At 45.0% G+C, this 19,534-nt stretch overlaps 1 protein-coding gene across 18 annotated transcripts in view; it reads left to right on the forward strand.

Annotated features, from left to right (window-relative positions):
• AKAP13 (A-kinase anchoring protein 13) overlaps positions 1–19,534 on the forward strand; it is a 323,670-nt gene that overhangs the window by 273,604 nt on the left and 30,532 nt on the right. For 15 of the 18 annotated variants that reach the window (XM_044388388.3, XM_044388389.3, XM_044388391.3 and 12 more), the window contains 3 exons: positions 391–565; positions 15,184–15,251; positions 17,368–17,434. In XM_044388388.3, coding sequence (XP_044244323.2) covers positions 391–565; positions 15,184–15,251; positions 17,368–17,434 — 310 coding nt within the window. The remainder of the gene's footprint in view (positions 1–390; positions 566–15,183; positions 15,252–17,367; positions 17,435–19,534) is intronic. The other 3 variants (XM_044388390.3, XM_048220777.2, XM_026510429.4) reach the window with 1 other exon arrangement.

A 19,534-nucleotide genomic window follows, 5' to 3' on the forward strand; every position in this document is an offset into this window, starting at 1 on the left:
TCCCTGCCTGCAGCTGGCTCTCAGCTCATTGCTTGCTTCCTCCATGGGCCATGCTTGGGCTTGCTGAGGAGGGTTCATAGGCCACCCCAGAGTCCCCTCCTCCCAATCCAGAAGCCTCTTCCCAGAGTTGGTCCTGGGACATTGTGTCCATCGGTGTGAACGCTGCTGAGCAAGCAGCCGACAGAACTGCTTAGCCTGCCCGGTCTTCCTGTAGCATTTCCAGTGTGGCTGGAATGCTCACAACTTACGAAAACCATCGTCCAGGACAGTGCTTATAACTTTCATCCAAAACATTCACCACACCCATTGATGACCCCGTGCCACCTGGGTGCCCAGGTAAGGGGAGGGCCTTCTGGTGTTCAGCTAACTGTTGGTTCTTTTCTTTGTCAGGAAAAGGAAAAAGAGAAAGAGAAAATTAAGGAGAAGGAGAAGGATTCAAAGGAGAAGGACAAAGACAAGAAGACCGTCAATGGGCACACTTTCAGCTCCATCCCTGTTGTGGGTCCGGTCAGCTGTAGTCAGTGCATGAAGCCTTTCACCAGCAAGGATGCCTACACGTGTGCAGGTAAGCGACACGCCTCTTCCTGCGAGGCGCAGCGCTCTTGGCCCGGGAAAGCTCGTTCGGGGTTTCCTGTCCATCCACCGGTGTCCCTTCCTGGCGTGTGTGGAGAGGTCAGCCTGTTAGGTCTGTCTTAAACATCCTGTGTGTCGTCAGTTCCAGATGTAGAACATACAACCTGTCCGTTTTTACGGAGAGCCCCAATCTCTTACATTCTGTTCCGTTGTCCCCAAGCCCCTGCCTGTCCCTGAAGTCCGTGTCAGCATCAAAGCAGCCTCCTTGCCTCAAACTCTAAAGCTGTGCAGCAGTCCCTCATCAGGCCCTGTGCGCTCATTTTTTATTCTGGTACTTTGGTGGATGCCTCAGCCATTTACCAATATCCAGTCGTGGTGACTGCCAAGGGAAGGGACCTGCACATGCGGAGACATCCCATAGTGACCTATAGCTGACCTGCGTCAGACCAGCCTAAGGCCAAGGTTGTGAACGGAGCACGGGTCCTGGTTTGGATAAGATACTGGGCAGAGGATGGCTAGCTTGTTTTGTCTTAGACTCCGTGGGCTGAATTGTGCCGTTGTCGTGCTGAAGCAGCCTCGGGGATACGTACACCAGTGAGCATGGCGTGTTCCAGTGAAACTTCACTGATGCTGAACCTGGAATTTCATGTGATTTCCGTGTATCACAAAATACTGTCTTTTTTTTTCCCCCTACCATTTAAAAAATGTAAAAACCATTCATAGTGTTTGGGCCATACAGAAAGAGGCTATGGGCCGCAGCTGGCCCACACGCCCTGCTCTCTAAGGCACCGTGTCTCAAAAACACTGTTGTTGGATGGATAGAAAGTAGTAACACCGGCAGTGCATACCGAGGTAAATCAGTGAGGCTGCCCGTGGCCAGAAGGGACCAGTGTGGAGATCCAACCACCGCAGGCCCAGCCCAGTCACCCCGGACGCTGTGGTGATCAGCACCATGTTATACCAGTAACCACGTCAGACAAAACGGTGACTTGTTTACGCAGTCGGTACGTCGTGACATTGTCTTGTTTTCAGTCATTTGTGTGGAGCATCCCAAGTGATTTGTTACCAAAAATAATTAACTTACTGGATGTTGAAGTTTTAAAAGCTTGTTTGAGCAGATTCAAAGCTACTGCAAAAATTATTTTCACATATTTGCTTTCTTGAAGAGAGGAGTATAAGCTAGCCCGCAGCCCGGCTTGTTGCTGCCGCAGCTGTTGTAACTTTCTGAATGACTGGCTTTTTCATCACATTCTTTTAAGATGACCGTTGTGGATATATTCTGTCCCAAATGTTGTCTGCAGCCCTGTTCGCTGTACTGTCCTATTTTAAAAAAAAAAAACCACCCACTTCGTGGGAGGAGCTCTCATCGAGATCTTTATGCATATCATACACACTTATGTCCTCCTTCCTGCATGACTCACTAGGAAGTGGAGAGTTCCAGCAGAGTGGTAAGTTTTATGTGACCTCTAGAAAACAAGAGGCCACCACTGTCTGTTACCTCCTGCATGTTTATTTTGGGGCCCAGGTTCTATTAGGCTCTTTCCTGGGACACCAACTAAATGTCCTCTGGTTAGTTTCTTAGCCACTTGACACACAGCTCCTTGATACTGGAATAACTTGGTTGCCTAGGGCAGTAGTCACCAAGGACTTTTTAGTATGTTCATGTATCATTAAAACATTTTTAGCCTACTCGCACAGGGTATATATATTTAATGCAAGAATTACATGCTTGTCCTGTCCTATACTTACAAAGAGCGCCTGGGTGGCTCATTCAGTTTAGCGTCTGACTCTTGATCTCAGCTCAGGTCATGATCTCAGGGTTGTGAGATTGAGCCCTGCATTGGGCTCTGTGCTGGGCATGGAGCTTGCTTAAGATTTCCCCCCCCTCCCCATAAAGAAAGGAAAGGAAGGAAGGAGAAGAGAGGAGAGGAAGAAAGCAAAGAAGGAAAGAAAAGAGAAAAGAAAGCTCATTATAGGAATAAGAGAAGTTAGATTTGCCATTTTCTTGTTTGCTGTTTATTAGTCTTAATAATATTATCTTAGGTCAGTGTTTTCTTTGCAGGAATTTGTGTAAGCTACTTTTTCATTTTATTTTAGTTGGGACTAAATGTAATCCGTAAGCTCACTTCATTGAGCACCTGTAAGTTTCTGTTCGTCACAGCATGCTGAAGTAAGCGAATGAAGAGAACCCTCTAGCGTGTCTCGGGTGAGGCTGCCCAACGTCAAGGGCTGAGTGAGGCACCAGTGTATCGTCTGCATATTTACTGTTCTCTTCTAAGTCAATATAAATGAAAGCTGTAAAGTCTTCCTCCTGTATCCCGGGGAATCACTTTGTGTATCTGTCCTGCAAAGTGCTGTTCTCCCATTTGAGGAGCACTGGTCTCAGAGAAAAACAGAAAGACCTCATATTTCTTGATTGGACAGTATGAAATTGGTATCGAAGAACTTCATCGTGGGGCAGACTGAACACCTGCTTTCTGCTATAAGACAAAAATATGCAGTGCAATATATTTAAAAAAAAACAACAAATACATAACGGAGCCTGCATAAAAGAGAATCCCTGAAGGAACTAAGAATCAGAGCACTAAAGAGCCTCCCCCTTAGTAGGGAACAGGATGTGTGGCCGCAGGGCACACAGTGGGTGCTGGACCTGTGACCCCTGGGTAAAACCAAGAGCTTTAGAGACTGCAGCTTCCATGCTGCAGGACCTAGGAAAACTCCACCCACTGGCCCTTCAGAAGCAGCAGGGAAACGTGCCTTCTCCCAGGACTCCGAGTGAGAATTCTGCATCATAGATGGACCTGGGGTCCAAATTCACACCATCCATACCCCAAACTAAGAAATTTTCACAAGCGGTTGAATGAAATCCCAATATGAGTATGATAAAACCTAAGGAACCTCAGCTGAAACAAATACAGACGTGCACCACAGGCTAGCTAGAGGTTCCCACGGTAGGAAAGGGGCCCTAAAAGCTGAAACTGAGCTCACAATTAAAGCTACACGGGCGCCTGGGTGACTCAGTCATTTGAACATCTGACTCTTGTTTTCAGCTCAGGTCACGATCTCGGGGTCGTGGGATCGAGTCCCATGTGAGTCTCTGTGCTGGGCACGGAGCCTGCTTGGGATTCTCTCTCTCCCTTCCCCTCTACCCCTCCCTGCACTTGCACACGCACGCATGTGCACTTTCTCTCTCTCTCTCTCAAATAAATTAAAAAAAAAAAAAAATACACAGACACCACATAAGGAAGTCAACCACCATGAGGAAGTTAACAAATGCATAGACAGGGGAAGATGTTGAGGATTATTAAGAGGTTAAAATAAATAGAATTTCTAATGGAAGAACAGCTAAGTGGTAGATTTGAGAAATAACTGAATAAAATTTCAGGAATAAAAATAGCGCTGGAAGGATCTTCATGGAGATTTTTCAGACACGTGAGGGTTCTGCACCATCGCTGGACCGTTATGATTTCTGTTTGTTTACGAAGGAGGAAAATGACTTCCGCTCTGTCACCTGCTTTAGGAAAGGGAGAGCTGGGTGACTATTCTAGGAACTCTTATTAAGACTGCAGACTGACTTTATTTTTTACATTTAACTGTCAGTTATTATGCACTTGAGTTCCGTATCTTAAATGAAGCTCTTCAACAAGGAACAGTTACCTCTGCAAAGCAGTGTGTTTGGTATTGTGGTTCATTCAGAAGCCATCGGTCAGGAAATATTTATTGAGGGGCAGCATGTGCCGGGCACCTTTTTTTTCCAGTTGGAAATATTTGACATATAACATTGTGTAAATGTAAGGTGTACAAACACATTAATTTGATGTATTTGTATATTGTAATGTGTTTGCCATTGTAGCCATATTTAGCACTTCCGTCGCATTACGTAATTGTCCTTTTTTTTCAGTGGTTGAAAGAACGAGAGGCACGTTTCTCAAGTTGCTTACACAGCGACTTTAGAGAAGAGTTCTCAAAGTATAAACCTTGGTGCCTACTTATTGCAGCATTATTCATGACGTGGAAGAATTTAAAGGAACTAAATAAATAACCATCAATAAAATATTGTATATTCATTAGATGGAATTTGGAGCTGATACTAAAAAGAATAGACCAAGGATCAGCCAGCTGTTTCTGTGGAGGAACTCACAGAAAGTGTGCTAGGCTTTGCAGGTCTCTGTTGTGACTTCTTGACTCTGCTCCGGGAGCACGGGAGCAGCCCAAGACGAGATGTAAAAAGTGAATGTGCCTGTGTTCTGTGAAGCTCTATTCATATCATGGATATGGGCTGAATTCAGCCCACGGACCACAGTTCATCAGCCCCTGGATAGCTCTGCAGACACACACAGATCTCCAAGACACTTTGATAAGTTGAAAAGGCAGTAAGTAGAACTGTATATATGATTCAAATTTACAGAAAACAAGAGAACAGTCATTGTTTATATAAATATGCAAGAATATTTAAAAGGAGATACCCCAAACTATTAACAATTTAAAGAGATGAGGAGAGATCAGGGAGACTTAAGTTTTTATTTTATTCTCCTGTCTTGCTTGAGTCTTTTAAGACTGTACTTACATATTGTTGGTATGAGCAAAAACGAAATGTAAACCTTGGATCACTGATAACTTTAAAGGTTTTTCTGATTGTCAGCTGGTCTCTGATGAAAGAGCAAAATATGTTGATATTTGATTCAAGAACTTAATGGACAAAGAGCAAAATGATACCAGAAAACAATCAGCTTGACGGAAGACTCGAGACTGTTACTGATGGCACCAGCTTGAGTAAGAAGCAACGTAGTTGATTCTGCAAACTCTCAGTACTGAAATGTGATGTGAAATAGTATCAGAAGAGTTAGGGACAAAAGAGATGGGATATCTCTTTTGAAGACCCAAAGAATCTTTTCCTTTGTGCTGTAGGGAAGAGGGAGAACCCTTGGTTTATGGTTATATAGAAGGATGACTCCTGCCATGACTGGCTCCAGACAGCTTTTCAATTTAAATTCAGATTGGAAAAGGTGGTCTAGTCTGTGTTCAGTAAATGTTTTATCTTCTGCTGCCATTGATTTTTATATATACATTCTTTCTAGGTTAAAACAGTTGAATTTTACCCTCCTTGGCTATATTAATTCTTAGCTTACTTTAACTCAGAATTAAACCTACAGCTGGCATGGGATTGATTTGTCAGATAGCAAAAATATCTGCTGTCATGTAGGAGAATGCACTTCTTTTAACCACAGGCATTGTGAGCTCTTTTTTGTTTTCTCGATACCTCTTTGTGTTAAACATAAATGGAACTTCTCTTTTGCTGGGTTCCCTTCATGAGGAAGCATAGCCAGTCTTCCTAGACTGTGGAACTGCTCACACTGTTGGTGTAGTGTGCACTAGGATTTCCCCTGGAGAAGGGGATCTGGGATACCTCTTGGAAACTTCTGTGGCCCAAGGGTACCAGAGGAACCCATGAAGAATCACTTGTGTGGGTTCTGGTCCTGACAAGGAAAAACTAAATGTAGGAGGTTTGAAACTCATGGACTTAAGTTTTCAGCCACAAGTCTGTGTAGTAATTAAATAGTTTGATAGAGCACTGGTTTTCAGAATGTTTTTCATGGAACTGTTTTGGAAGGTCTATGGATTTTTAAAAATATATATATTTAAAAAGAACTAATTAATATAATTTAAACTAATTTGAGCATGGAACACATGCTCAAAAATATAACCAGATTTTCACATCAGCATATTAACTTCAGCTATTAGCCTACCTACTTGTTTGCATGTTTCCTTCTATCTCTAATTAATTGAAGAATATAATGTGATTGCAAAGAAAGCCATTTTTTAAACTGATATTTGGAACCGACTCATCTGTGTGAATGAAGAGATATCCTCTATATTGTGTACACAAAAGAAAATACAGGAGTAAATTAGATGCCGAGGTAGTTACATGAATTGCAGCTGTCCTAGGCACCTCTGATTTCTGATTTTTAGATCCATTAAAGCAACTTCATTGTTTTCATTTACTGACTTAAAAAGTAAATGTTAAAATTGTAACTCAAAAATCCATCCTAAATATTTTACATATTTGATGGCCTGTAATATAACAATATTTTAGTCAAGACTTTTTAGAGAAAACCAATAAAATACCAGATTGGCTCCTCATTTTATACTAACAGTGTTTATAATTGGATGGAACTTTTCCAGATTGAACTATTTGGCTTAACTGCTTCTTCTGGAAGCAAATCACTTCACGGAGTCCTGTGTGTCATCACTAGAGTCTTTTCTGTTTGGAGGGTCTGTCAGGGGAAGGGAGTATCAGAACATCCTTGGTCAGGGGTTCTTTGATTTATGGCAATAGCTTGATCTAGTGAAAATGTCACAAGTTATGTTAGTTCTCCCTTGCAAAAGCAAGGGAAAAGAATATTTTTGAAGTTTAAACTGAAAGAATCAGACAACAAAAAGGAGCAGTTTGATAGGGCCTGATTGTTACCACATCTGCACCTATGGCTCAAAAATCCCTGTTTAATTTGCATACCACCCCACCTCAGAAACTTCAGAGCTCGCTCCCTTCCCCCCCGCAGCTTCACACTCCGCTCTGGGGGAGTGTTGAAATAGGTTCAGCATTTGGTGGTTGGCATTATGATGTGTATATGACAGTGTGCAGCCTGCCACTAATAAAAAAAAGGCTTGAAAGCAAAGGAACAGTGTGTAGTCATTTTCCCAAAGGAGCAAAAGCAATCGGCTGATTCTCTCCCGCTTCCTGAAGAACAGAGCCTGCAATGAATGTTTGTGTGTGAAGCACCATCTGTTATCTTAGCAGGAAGTGGAAAATATGAGTAATTTGGGGATTCAGAATCTTTTTTTTTCCCTTTTCTCCATCCCCTCCCATGTTCAGGATCTTCCCAGGAGACTCAGGAAATGTAGCATCCCTCCAGTCAGTCACTTGCCCTCCTGGTTAGCTTTCCTTTTCAGTTTAACATGACCCTCCGTGGCTGACTCTGGGATCCTCACACCCAAGCGCCTGCTCAGTGAGGTTTGAGTCGTGGTTTGGGAAGATCAGCCACATAGCGCATCGCACTGATGGATGATGGTGACTGATACTGACGGGCACCAGTCTCCCAGATTCATTTAGTCCCTTGACCGTACCCCTCTGCGCACATATACTAAGCCATTCGACAGGATAGAGCATTTTAAAACCCATCAACATCTCTTGACTCCACTGGAATACTCATGGACCAGTCTGAAGTCCGTCATAATCCTGGATGAAAGCTTGGATCCCTGTATGTGGGCTTGTATGGAAATGGTCCTGGTCACAGACGCTGGAAGCAGCAAGGAGCAAAGCCTCCGTATAGTTTCTTTGAAGCCTGCTGGGGGGCAGGAGGAAACAACTGCCAAAGCTAAGACTAAAGCCCCCTGCCAGGGCTGCTTCGAAGTACTTGAATTTAGGAGAAAACTGGCAGGTCTTTTTTTCTCATCCATAATTTGACTCTTGTTTTAGTAAGATTAGGTCGTTTTAATGGGGAAAGGAAAGAGTGTCTTTCCAATTCTTATTTCTTCGGCTACGTAAAGCTTCCCTTGCAAAATCAGCTGTTCTTTCCAGCTGCCACAAATAATTTGGAACGTGTGGTGGAGTCCTTCAGAGTAAGGAATTCGTTATGTTTGGGTTTCAGATCTTGTCAGTGGTTCTGTTTTATTTGCTTTAAACGGATGTAAGATGATCGTGAGATTATTGTTGATTTGTTTTCTGTTGTGTTAGCAGCTTCTGAGTACTTTTGTGGTAGGTTGTTTCTCTTGATTAAAAAAATAAACAAGCAGATCAGCTGCAACCTAAGAAAACAGAAGAGTGTTCAGAATGTGCGTGATGGTCGGATTTTGCTTTGGATTTTATCTGGGAAAGCAGCTCTCTAGATGGTGTTTTCTGATGTGTAGAGTTCATTATATGTGAGAGCAAGATACACATAATTGATTAAAGAAAAGACATTTGTGTTTGGGGAAAAGGGAGGTAAAAGAAGGGCCTCACCAGTGAAGTTGGTTCTTACTCGAGCAGGGCACTTCTGTTTTGTTGCATTTTGTTTACCCGGCTTCTTAGGAGCCCTTACCAGGGCTTGTTTCATGAGCACTTCAGCTAAGATGATGGGGCTCTTTTCTGTGGCTTTCCTCTTGTTCTGTGCTCAGCTCTGTGGTTATTACACCAGCTACAAAGAACATTTTTACGTGCCTTGTAGCTAATAAGCTCTATCAGTCCAGACCACAATGTTTCATACTCCCCAGAGATTTTAAACAAAAAAAGTTGCAGGAAGAATTTTGGAGCATGTATTTCTAAATTGCTTTTACGAACTGGCTTGTTGTTATTGTTTCCATTGTTGTTTGTTTTAGTTTTAGTTTTAGGGTTGAAATGATAGGAAGCAGTTGCAGCTTTCTGTCCTTCAAGGTAACCCTTCAGCCTGTTCCTTGAGAAGGATCAGAGAATTTTCTCCAGATCAGTTTTGCTGCTCAGATGTGCCTCTGCTAGGCAGGACTCCTAGCGTCTTCCCTAAGGATGGTCAGTGACTCAGGGTGGGAGGTTCCCTCACTTCAGAACTCAAGAAGGTGACTCCTCCCTTTCGTAGCAGTCCTTGTACCCGAGCTGTCCTGTGATTCCAGTTCCCTTCGGCAAGGCCGTTGCTCTTACCCTTCTATAAACCAGAGTTTCGGAGTTTCTAACCAGTTGTTTTTTGTTTTCCTGCGGAAAGGGAAACAACATGTAGTAAGTATATAGCAGCTCACCACAGATCTGTGGCGGTTGGTGGCAGAGGTTAAAAAAAAAAAAGGTAACAGATGATATTTCCCAATTATGTGGGTTTTCCTTCATATTCTTTTGTTTGATGCCTCCTTGTAGTGAAAAAAAAAAAGTTGTTGAAGGCTGAGCCGTTTGTGTTTAAATTCAGAGGAATCTAATTAGGAGCCGACTCTGTTCTCATAAACCACTGTGCTGAGACCTTTTTGAATAGCTTTGAAAAATGAAAGCATGTTGCTTACATTAGGAAATCTTTTCCTTTTAAATAAATAAAAGGCCAAATAATTCTTTGATCTCCCTAACAACACGGTATGGTTTGTGGCAGAGAGCTTGACACAGTGTATTAGATTTGTCTTCAGTTCTTCTGTTCTTGGTCATTGTCTGTGTTCCAGAACCCAGAATAAGGTTTTAACCTCGTGACTCTGGCTGATGTCAGTGGGGCCAGCGTTTCTAAACCACCCCCACACGCCACTAAAACTGTGGCTGCAAACAGAGTCTGGGACAACTTGGTAATAAGCTGAGCATTTCTCAAGTACGTACTTGAGGATGTTAGGCAGACATCCACGCGAATTACTACTCACTGAGACTTGTGTCCCTATTACAGAGCACATTAAAATTTCAGCTGCGTTAGAGGTTTGGGGACCTGTCTCAACTAACTAAGAAAGTGAATTTGTATGAAAAGTTGTTTTTTAGAAGTACATTTATTATTATACCTGTGTGTGTGATTCAGTTGGAGTTATCTTTTAAATTCAAACACTGGCCTGAGAGCTTGAATGTTACTGAAGTCTGTTTAAAAGTGACGGCACCGCCTCCTCAAATCACCTTTGCTGAATTCTGTGGTGTTAGAACGGATGGGGGAAAGGGCACAGACAGAATGGACTTCGGAGACAGGTCCTGTCCCAGTGCACTGACTGGTCTCTCGTAGATCAAAAAAAAAATTTTTTTTTAAAGATTTTATTTATTTATGTGACAGCCAGCGAGAGAGGGAACACAGCAGGGGGAGTGGGAGAGGAAGAAGCAGGCTCACAGCAGAGGAGCCCGATGTGGGACTCTATCCCGGTACACCGGGATCACGCCCTGAGCCGAAGGCAGACGCCTTAACGACTGCGCTACCCAGGCACCCCTCTCGTAGATCAAAATTAGTGGCAGGTTCTCAGGCAAATCCCACCTCCTCTGTTGCCCATAGATGCCAAAAACATTATTGATTTTCATTAAAGCAGAGAAGAAAATGCACTTTTATAACTGGAATAGAAGACAAGAGAGGCTGATTGAAAATTTGTTTTTAATTTATCACAACTGTGATCGACTTTTTTAAAGGATAAGGAAATGTTTATAAAGAAATCAAGGGGGGCGCCTGGGTGGCACAGCGGTTAAGCGTCTGCCTTCGGCTCAGGGCGTGATCCCGGCGTTATGGGATCAAGCCCCACATCAGGCTCCTCCACTATGAGCCTGCTTCTTCCTCTCCCACTCCCCCTGCTTGTGTTCCCTCTCTCGCTGGCTGTCTCTATCCTGTCGAATAAATAAATAAAATCTTTAAAAAAAAAAATCAAGGAACTTTGGAGGATATTAGAATGTGATACACTGGGGTTTTGGTTTTTAAATGCTAGTACAAAATAGTACATCGATAATGTAACAAAACTATGTACTCACCACTCAATATGAGAGAGTAGTAACATTTTGTTATATTGCTTCAGATTATTTTTCAGTTTCAAAGAAATAAACATTACAATCGAATCCCCCTGTATTTCCCTGCCTAGTCCTCGTCTTCCCTCCCCAAGGACAAGCACTATCATGAATTCAGTGTATATGTAGTCTGTATTTTGTAATTTTTATCTCCACGTAAACATTTAATTTTTTTTGTGTTTAGTTTACATAAATGGTACCATATCTCATTCTGTAATTTGCTTTATTCTCCTTAACATTAAAACTGGGGGAATCCAGAGTATTGAAACTGATCAATCTAGACCATTGACTTCTAACTCTTAAATGGTATTCCATTTTATGAGTATATCAAATCTGTCCCACTACTAAGTCATTTGGGTCATTTCCGGTTTCTCGCTGTTATAAGCAGGGCTACAGGGAGCGTCCCTGTACACCAAGGGAATTGCTAGGCCATAAAGTGGCCACCTTGTCAACTTAACTACATGTTGCCAAATTACTGTCCAAAGTGGAGGTACCAACGTCTAGGTCCTTCTAGGTCAGCAGATGCTTAGAGTTCCCACATCACCATTTCTTCACCAGTACCTAGAAGTGGCAGAGTTTTATTTTATCCAGCCTGGTTGGACACGACATGGTATTTCTCTGTTGTTTTGGTTTGCCTTTCTCTGACTTCTAGAGAGAGATCAGGCACCGTTTTCTCTTGTGAACGGCCATTCTTTGTCTTTTTCTTATTGTTTTATGACGAGTCCTTAACACTTTCAAGATACCGTGATTGTGTGTGAGTGTACATTTAATTTCATTTCAAAATGTGTGGTTTTCCTTGTCCATAATGTGGATTCATTAGTTTTCCTCATATGCTTATCTCCCACGTTTTAAAGCGTATTTTTTCAAGTAGAAGGGAACAAATGAGAGGTTCTCCTAAGCAAGACTCTGAGAGGAGGAGGAGGAGGAATGGGATTAAAGAAGAGGTATTTGAAACACATTAGCTAAGCAGGGATTTGTGAAAGACATAGGAAAGGTGGCGAGGGGAGCTCTGAAGCCTGTGCATGAGAGAGAGGATGGGTCACCGAGGCCCTTGGAACAAGGCATCTCCATACTCCCGGGCATCGCATGGCGGGCACCCAGAGTAAGGGTAGTGTGCAGATGTGGGAATGCATCTGTCTTACTGGAAAATGACTGTGGAATTTGTCTTGACTACTGGCTGGTGTTTCTTGCTGTGGGTCCAGCAGCTTGGAGCTCACCCGCCCACCTCTCCCACTCTTCAGACATCTAGTGCTTACTGTGGGCCAGGAACTGGGGATAGGGATATAAAAATTATAAAAGACAAAGTGAGACTCCCTCAAGGAGTTTTCTGTCCAGTGGAACAGAGTGGCCAGTACAGTGCAGTACCATGATGGAGGCAGGCATGGAATTCCAGAAGTGCAGGGTTGGGGGAGTCTTTTCTTCCCTTGGTGAGTCAGGACTTCATCGAGGTGAGTCCTACCGACTCATCAGAGGAAGGGACACAAGCACAAAAGACCATTTGCTCAGGGCTCACAGGTGTGACCAGATGTGGTGAGGACTGGAAGTTTAATGCATAGCAGGCCATATCAAGCCTGTGAGAAATTTGAGCTTTATCCTAAAGATGATGGGGAGCCACTGAAGAGTTTCTGGGAGGTGAGAGGCAAAAAAAAATGTTAAATACAAATCAATAAAGACATATGGTCCAGCCCACCTATTGCCTCTTTGGCCCTTTGTAGAAGACTGTTGGCTGGAGAGGCATGAAATCTTCAGCCAAGCTTCGCTGGGGTCTAGATCCTGGAATGGGAGTTACGTTGCATGATGCGAAGAAGGGCATAGCCACGTTGACATCTCAGGAGTTACATGGATTTCTATTTGTGGTTCTGCTTTTCCTCTCAGTAGTAGAACAGTGACCTCTTTATCAAAGTTGATCCTTGTTTTCAAGTCATAGAGAACTGGACAAATTAATGAGAGCCAGTAGTTTCCGGTTCTTTAGAGAAACATCCTCAAAATGTTTACTTTTACTGATTAGAATGAGTCACTCCCCAGGGGTCTCTTTCTGCAAAGTCCTCCCTATGCCCAGAAAGGGATATTGCTGAGAAACCCCAGCGTTCTGTTCAGTGGTACATAACCTCTCTCTTACTGCCAACTTCAAGAGCGGCTCATGCTGTACATGGACATGACCACGGAGGGGAGAAATGACAAGGAACATGGTATCCAAATCACTCCCTTGCCCTCTGCTCCTGGAGAAGAACACAATGGGGGCAAGAACAGAGTTTTGACTAAGTTAAATCCTTCCAGGTTTTTCCTCTTGTCGATGTTGACGTGAGCCTTTCCCAGCAGAGCCTCACCTCATCCTGCCATTGATAAAGGAACTTGGATGTCTCTTCGTGTTTGTTAACAACGGAAAGGTGGCCAGACAGTGACTGTCATGTGGGCTGGAGCCAGAAGAGGTTAGCTAGATGGGGGCAGAGGCAGGCCTGGGAGTGGAAGGCCCAGAACAAAGCCTCACACCATCCTCAGGACTGCAGACCAGTTCCAACTGTGGGCCATCCTGTTGACAAAAGCAGGCTTGCTCCTGATAGCCTCCTGCGTGGTGGCCTCTGTCAGGACTCCTCCAGTCAAGGCCCTTCCCTGACCATGACCTGCTGGGTGGCTGGGGCTCCCCTGGTGATAATTCAGATGATGCAGAATCTTCAGCTGCATGAACCTTGTGGGACAGTCCAGTGGGATTTACTTTGAAAAAGTATCCCTTTCTTAAGAGGTGGGAAGAGTCTTACGGAATCACAGCTTGAAGAAACTTGTGGGGTGGGAGGTGTGGACCCTCCTCTCATTGACTAGGTGGGGAAACCGAGGCCCTAAGGAAAGACTTTCATGGGTCACGCTAACTACCAGAACCAGGACCTAGATCAGATGTGATTGCGTAGCGGTTCTTCCTGTGCTCCTATTAGTGTTAGTAAGTTGGCGTCTCACATTTTATAGTCAGTGTTGTATCAGGGCCCTTGGCCTTTGGATAAAAGAGACCTAGCAGGGTCTAAACTAGACATTTGAATACAGGCACTGTGCGAGAGAGACATAAAGATTGAGCAGTAGATGAAGCACGCTGTGGTGGAGAGAACCCTAAGACCATCACAGTGCAGCGGGACGGGTGGTGTTAGAGAGCCGTGAACCCAGTAGACATTGTGGAAGCAGCTGTTAGGAACGGCCTGTGGGAGGAGGCCTCTGGGACCTGGGGTTTTGGCAGTCTCTACTCTAGTGCCCTGTCCTCCCCAGCATGGCTCCCCTCTCCCCACATCCATACGTACGCGCCAGGAGAGCATCTCAGCCCACAATGAGGGAGTTGACGCAGGCAGGGCCTGTGGTGCTGTTTGTTGAATAGTGTCTGGTTGATTTTCTCAGGGACCCTGCCCCTGGAGAGGCTCTCGTCACTGGGTGTCCCCACAGACAGATCTTTTATTTGTTTCTGCTTCCCCTCTGGCCTCCTGGCACAGTTCTGTTTTATGACTTCATAGCAGTGGTAAGAGCTGACAACAGCCCTTCTGAGGCACAGAGGGCTGGGTTTTTACATCAGTGGCTTTGGAGCCAAGAGAGTAAGAAATAAGGGTTGAGGTTCGTGTCCTTGGCAGATGTGGTCTCCCCTCCATCTTTCAGGAAGTCTCCCACTTTATCCTGAGTCAGGATTCCCAGACGTGCCTGGGGTGGCTCTGATGACCTTTCTTTGGCGTCTCTGGACTCCGGCTGGGTGGCAGAAAGCTCGGGGTGGTTAAGATCCCAAACAGAAGGACATAAACAGGACTCTGAGATGCACACTCTGCCTTTGACACAGCCCTACAGATTTCCCAAGTCCTGGCAAGGGGCCCTATTTGGGGATTCGTTGGTGACTTCGACTTCACATGTTGACGGCAGACACTTTTACTTTTCGTTTTGCTTGGTAGCCTCTCGGCTTCCTGCCTGAGAAGCTCCAGACTTCTCATTTCCGTTAATCAGAAATCACATCTGCTCTCATTTCTCCTCCTCCCCATGACATCACACGCCTGCTTTCTGGAAGGGGAATGCAGTCTGTAATCCCAGTGAGAGCCGCGTTCGGACATGCAAGTGACTTCAGTCGGGAAGCCACAGGCTGCTGTGGCCGCAGGAAGCCAGAGTCTAAGATCTTTGCTTGGTCGAAGTCACCTTGGGCTTTGCTTGCTTTTCAGGTTGCAGTGCTTTTGTCCACAAAGGCTGTAGAGAAAGTCTGGCGTCCTGTGCAAAGGTCAAAATGAAGGTAAGACGCTTCTCGGGGTGGGGAGAGTCCTGGTTGGGGTTTTTGTTTATTGTAATCATTTGATACTAACACTGAGACCAAAACAACCAAACAAGAATTCTTCTCTAAAGCGACCGAGTCTCTTCTTAATTAACACACTTGGGAATCTGTGGCTTTTGGAAAACAAAATGCTTTCAGAACTCCGTGTTAAATACACATTTCTCTGCATGTCTGGCGTCTCTGTGTTGAAGTGGGTTTGTTCTGAACCACGTCTGCAGGCCTGCTCTGCCGCTCACACACCCCACTTCCTCGTGGCCACCCCGAGGGCAGCTGGTGGCATTCGGGGGCTTTGAGCTGCTGGGGAGGGGGAGGACTTGATGTGGCCTGCCCCCAGCACTTGTGTCCACAGGGCACGAAGCAGTTGGCTGTGGTCACGTGACACAGGACTAGGAGGAGCGGGGGCGGGGGTGGGGGGTGAAGGGGTCTGCTCTGGGAATGCGCCCTGTGTAGTAATGGGCACCGCTTACAGGTGGCCCTTAAAGAGAGTGGGTTTGGGTGCCCGCCTTCGAGGTAGCCTCCGTGGTTTTCAGTGTTCCAGTCACCCATGAAGAAATGTCCTTCTGTCCTTGTCAGGAGAGCACTGTCCTGCTGCATCTACACAATGCCGAGTGCACCGTGTGCTCCATCAGTGAGCACACACTTACCTAGTGAGGCAGCCTCACACTGGAAAGGGTGTGCATCAGAGTCACCTCAGGGACTTGCGCCCCTCTCCCCAAGTTGCACACTCTGGGGTGGGGCCCAGGAACTTGCATTTCTGCTAGGTTCCCAGATGACACAGAGGCTGCGAGTCTGAACTAGTGTAAAAATGATACACTTCTGTACTCGGATCTTACCAGCCCATGGACATAAATTTTATTAGGCTCTTGAAGTATTTTTTGTTGTTAATGCAGTTATTTTGAAAAATCACATTTCATAGCAATTTGGATTTCTAATTTCTCCTTAAAAAATTGGGAGATCTCACAACCCTGGTTATTTCCTCTGACCTGGCATTCTTGGTTTTCACCTGGCTGTTTTTCCTGTTCTCCGTAGCACTTCTCAGAGTTGCTATTTAACAGCCTGTATTTACTTAGTACATGTATTTTGCTTCCTCCCACTACCATGTAAGCACCGAACTTGCCACGCAGTCTGAAGTCAGGAGTGTTGGAACCATAGATAGATCCCGCGCATCCAGCATGGAATCGGACGGTCGAGGTCCCTAAATGTTGGGGAGAGGGATGGCCGTGGTCATCCATGGGGGCTGAGTGGCTGCCGCCTCCTTGACAGGATGTGCGGGTTCCCTCCCCCACCCCCCACCTTGCCTCCTTCACTTGTTGCCTGCCTGATCCCACGGGCACTGCGTTTGTGATCTGACAGGACTTAGCGCTCTTGGGAACGTACTAGGTTCTATAGAAGGCTGGTGACAGAGATGAAGCATCTCCCCTATAAGAGAACACAGCCTTTGGGGGAGTTCCATTTTTAAATCGGAAGTAACCTGTGTCCACTGATGATTTATCTCAGAGTAATTGGTTCAGTCTGTAATTTCTCACGCACAGTGTTTGTGTCACTGCTACAACAAAAGTCTGAACTGAAATTCGTACTTTACTGAAGGACCTATTTAGTACCTGAATAACGCTAGTCATTGCGGAAACAGGGATGAAAAAGGCACAGATGCCACTCTTCAGGACCTGGCATTCTAGTGGGGAGGGTGGCAGGCAGACCGTGACCATAAATGGGGGGGAAATGATGTGGGGGTCCGTGCAGGATTCTCAGGGGCTGCCAGGCACTGCCTTGGGTGAGGAGAAGAAAGAAGGCGATGGGTGGCTCAACCCAGGAGGTGGTGCTCAGATGGTCTTGAAATCGAGGGATACCCTGGGGCGTAAGGGCGAAGGGCGTTCCAGGCAGGGGAAGCAGCCTTTTCGGGGTCCTGGTGCTTGGCAGGTGTGAAGGAGAGCCCGTGGGGGGTGCTGGCGGGATGCCGAGCGCCGTCGTCCAGGAGCCAAGCTGGAGCTCTCTCCCTGCTCTGGGCTTCTTGAGACCTGACGGAAGAGAAGTTGAGGGCGCGGTCCTCGTGTATTTATTTATTTCCTTTCTCCTTCAGCAGCCCAGAGGGAGCCTTCAGGCGCAGGACACGTCTTCGCTGCCCACAGTCATCATGAGAAGCAAGCGTAAGTCACTCAGCCCTCCTCTCTTCCAGTCCTTTTTGACTCTCTGGTTCAGAACTTAAACACACTTTTATAATATTCATCTGTTATAATTAAGATTTGAGTATTTATTTTGTGGTAGGTTAGAGGAGGCTGCAGATGATTGACCAAAAGCCTAATGTTCTACCACCAAACTCCCTTGGAAGGCTTCTAGAATAGTGCATGTGTTGGCTTGAAAGGCAGCCCTGTGTCTGTGTGTTTAAGCAGGTGATCCCATGCACCTCGAAATTCCTCTTCCATGGGTTGACAGTTACGCTTGTTTTTAGCACCTCACAGTTCCACAAAGAAAATGAGATCTTGCAGATTAAACTTTTTAGTTTAGGGGTGCCTGGGTGGCTCAGTCAGTTAAGTGTCTGCCTTTGGCTCAGGTCATGATCTCAGGGTTCTGAGATCGGGCCCCGCATGAGGCTCCCTACTCATCAGGGAGTCTGCTTCTCCCTCTTCTCCTCCTCCCCTGTGCATGCGTGTGCGCTCACTCTCTCTCTCTCTACCTCTCTCTCAAATGAATAAATAAAATCTTTTTTAAAAATTAAAAAAAAAAAACTTCTTAGTTTATAAACTGTGAAATTAAGTAAATAGTTCTCTTTTTTCCCCCGAGGACTTCAAGTGGTACACAAAATTCAGTAAATCACGGCATCCTGTTCACAGGGTACTGTCTGTGTGCAAGCTGCCTCCTTCCTTCCCTCTGTAGCGCCCTCTATAGTCGTTTAACGTCTGCCTTTCTGATCTGCTCTGTCTTTACACAGATGTCTGTGTCTGAAAATATCTTTTCTTGTTTTGTGTGTTGAATTTGTATTAGATATGACTTGGGTTTTTTCATTCTGCTCTTTTCTCAGTCTGTCACTTTAAGATCTATGCATGTGTTTATGTATAAGCTGTTGTTCCAGACTGCTGTGTGGTTTTCTTTCATAAACCTGTTCCATAATTTAATTATCAGTTCCCCCAAAGATGGATATCTAAGTCATTTCCAACTGCCACCATAAATAATGCAGTACTGAATGTCATCTTAATTGGCTCTACAGGAACCCGTGTGGGACTTACCCTAAGGCAGTGTTTTTCAGTGTAGTTTCTGGATCAATAGGAAGTATGCATTCTTGGGCCCTACTGAGACCTACTAAATCAGAAATCCCAGAGGGGGAGCCCAGTGATCTGTGCTTGAATAGATCCTCTAGGTGAGTCTGATGCACACTCAAGCTTGAGAACCACTGCCCCCACCTGGTGCTCTGAGTTCTTCCAGAAGCGTGTGAATTCCCTCTAGGTGGATTAAGTCTGCTTATTATCAGTCTCTGCATGTGGATTACTATTGGAGAGGTTTCACCAGACCAACACCCACCTTAATCAGTGAGCCAATCCATTCCAACACCTTTTACCAGTCTAATCTTCCTTAAACTTTTTTTCTGGGAGGTTATCCCTTGTTTCAGAAATCTATTTTCTTTCGCATCAGATAAAAAAAATCTTCCCTTTTTTTAAATACCTTTTATGTGTCAGGTATGTGTGTTACCTCTGACCCCACAAGTTTTCTCACTCCTGTTTTACATCCCCTGACGCAGTATGGTGGTGAAGAGTACGGATTGTGGATTCGAGTCGTGTGGGTTTGAGTCCCAGCCCTGCCACTCAGCAGCCGTGTGACCTTGGGCATTTAGTACATCCCCACTCTATGCTTCATTTTCCTCCTCTGTGAACAGCTGGTAACAGTTTCAGCGGGTGGTTGTCAGGTTTAAATGAGATCATACCCATAGAGAACCTATGAGTAGGCCTCCTTAAGTGTTAGCTTTGGCTGCTGTCATCATCCCCACAAATAGGGAAACTGAGGCTCAGAGATATTAACGTCACTTCCCTGAGTGGAGTAGGGATTGGTCTCAAATAAGGGAAAGCTGTTATTTTCACCCCCCTGTTCTGTCCTTTACAAACAGTGTTGTTCTTGGGACTCCTGGCTGGCTCAGTCAGTGTGACTCTTGATCTCGGGGTTGTGAGCTCGAGCCCCACATTGGGTGTGGAGGTTACTTAAAAAATTTAAAAAAAATAAACAGAGTTGTTCTTCATCACTTTCAGGGCTCTGCATAG

This window comes from Ursus arctos, unplaced genomic scaffold (assembly GCF_023065955.2).
Source record: "Ursus arctos isolate Adak ecotype North America unplaced genomic scaffold, UrsArc2.0 scaffold_28, whole genome shotgun sequence".
In the NCBI taxonomy this organism is placed as follows: Eukaryota; Metazoa; Chordata; class Mammalia; order Carnivora; family Ursidae; genus Ursus; species Ursus arctos.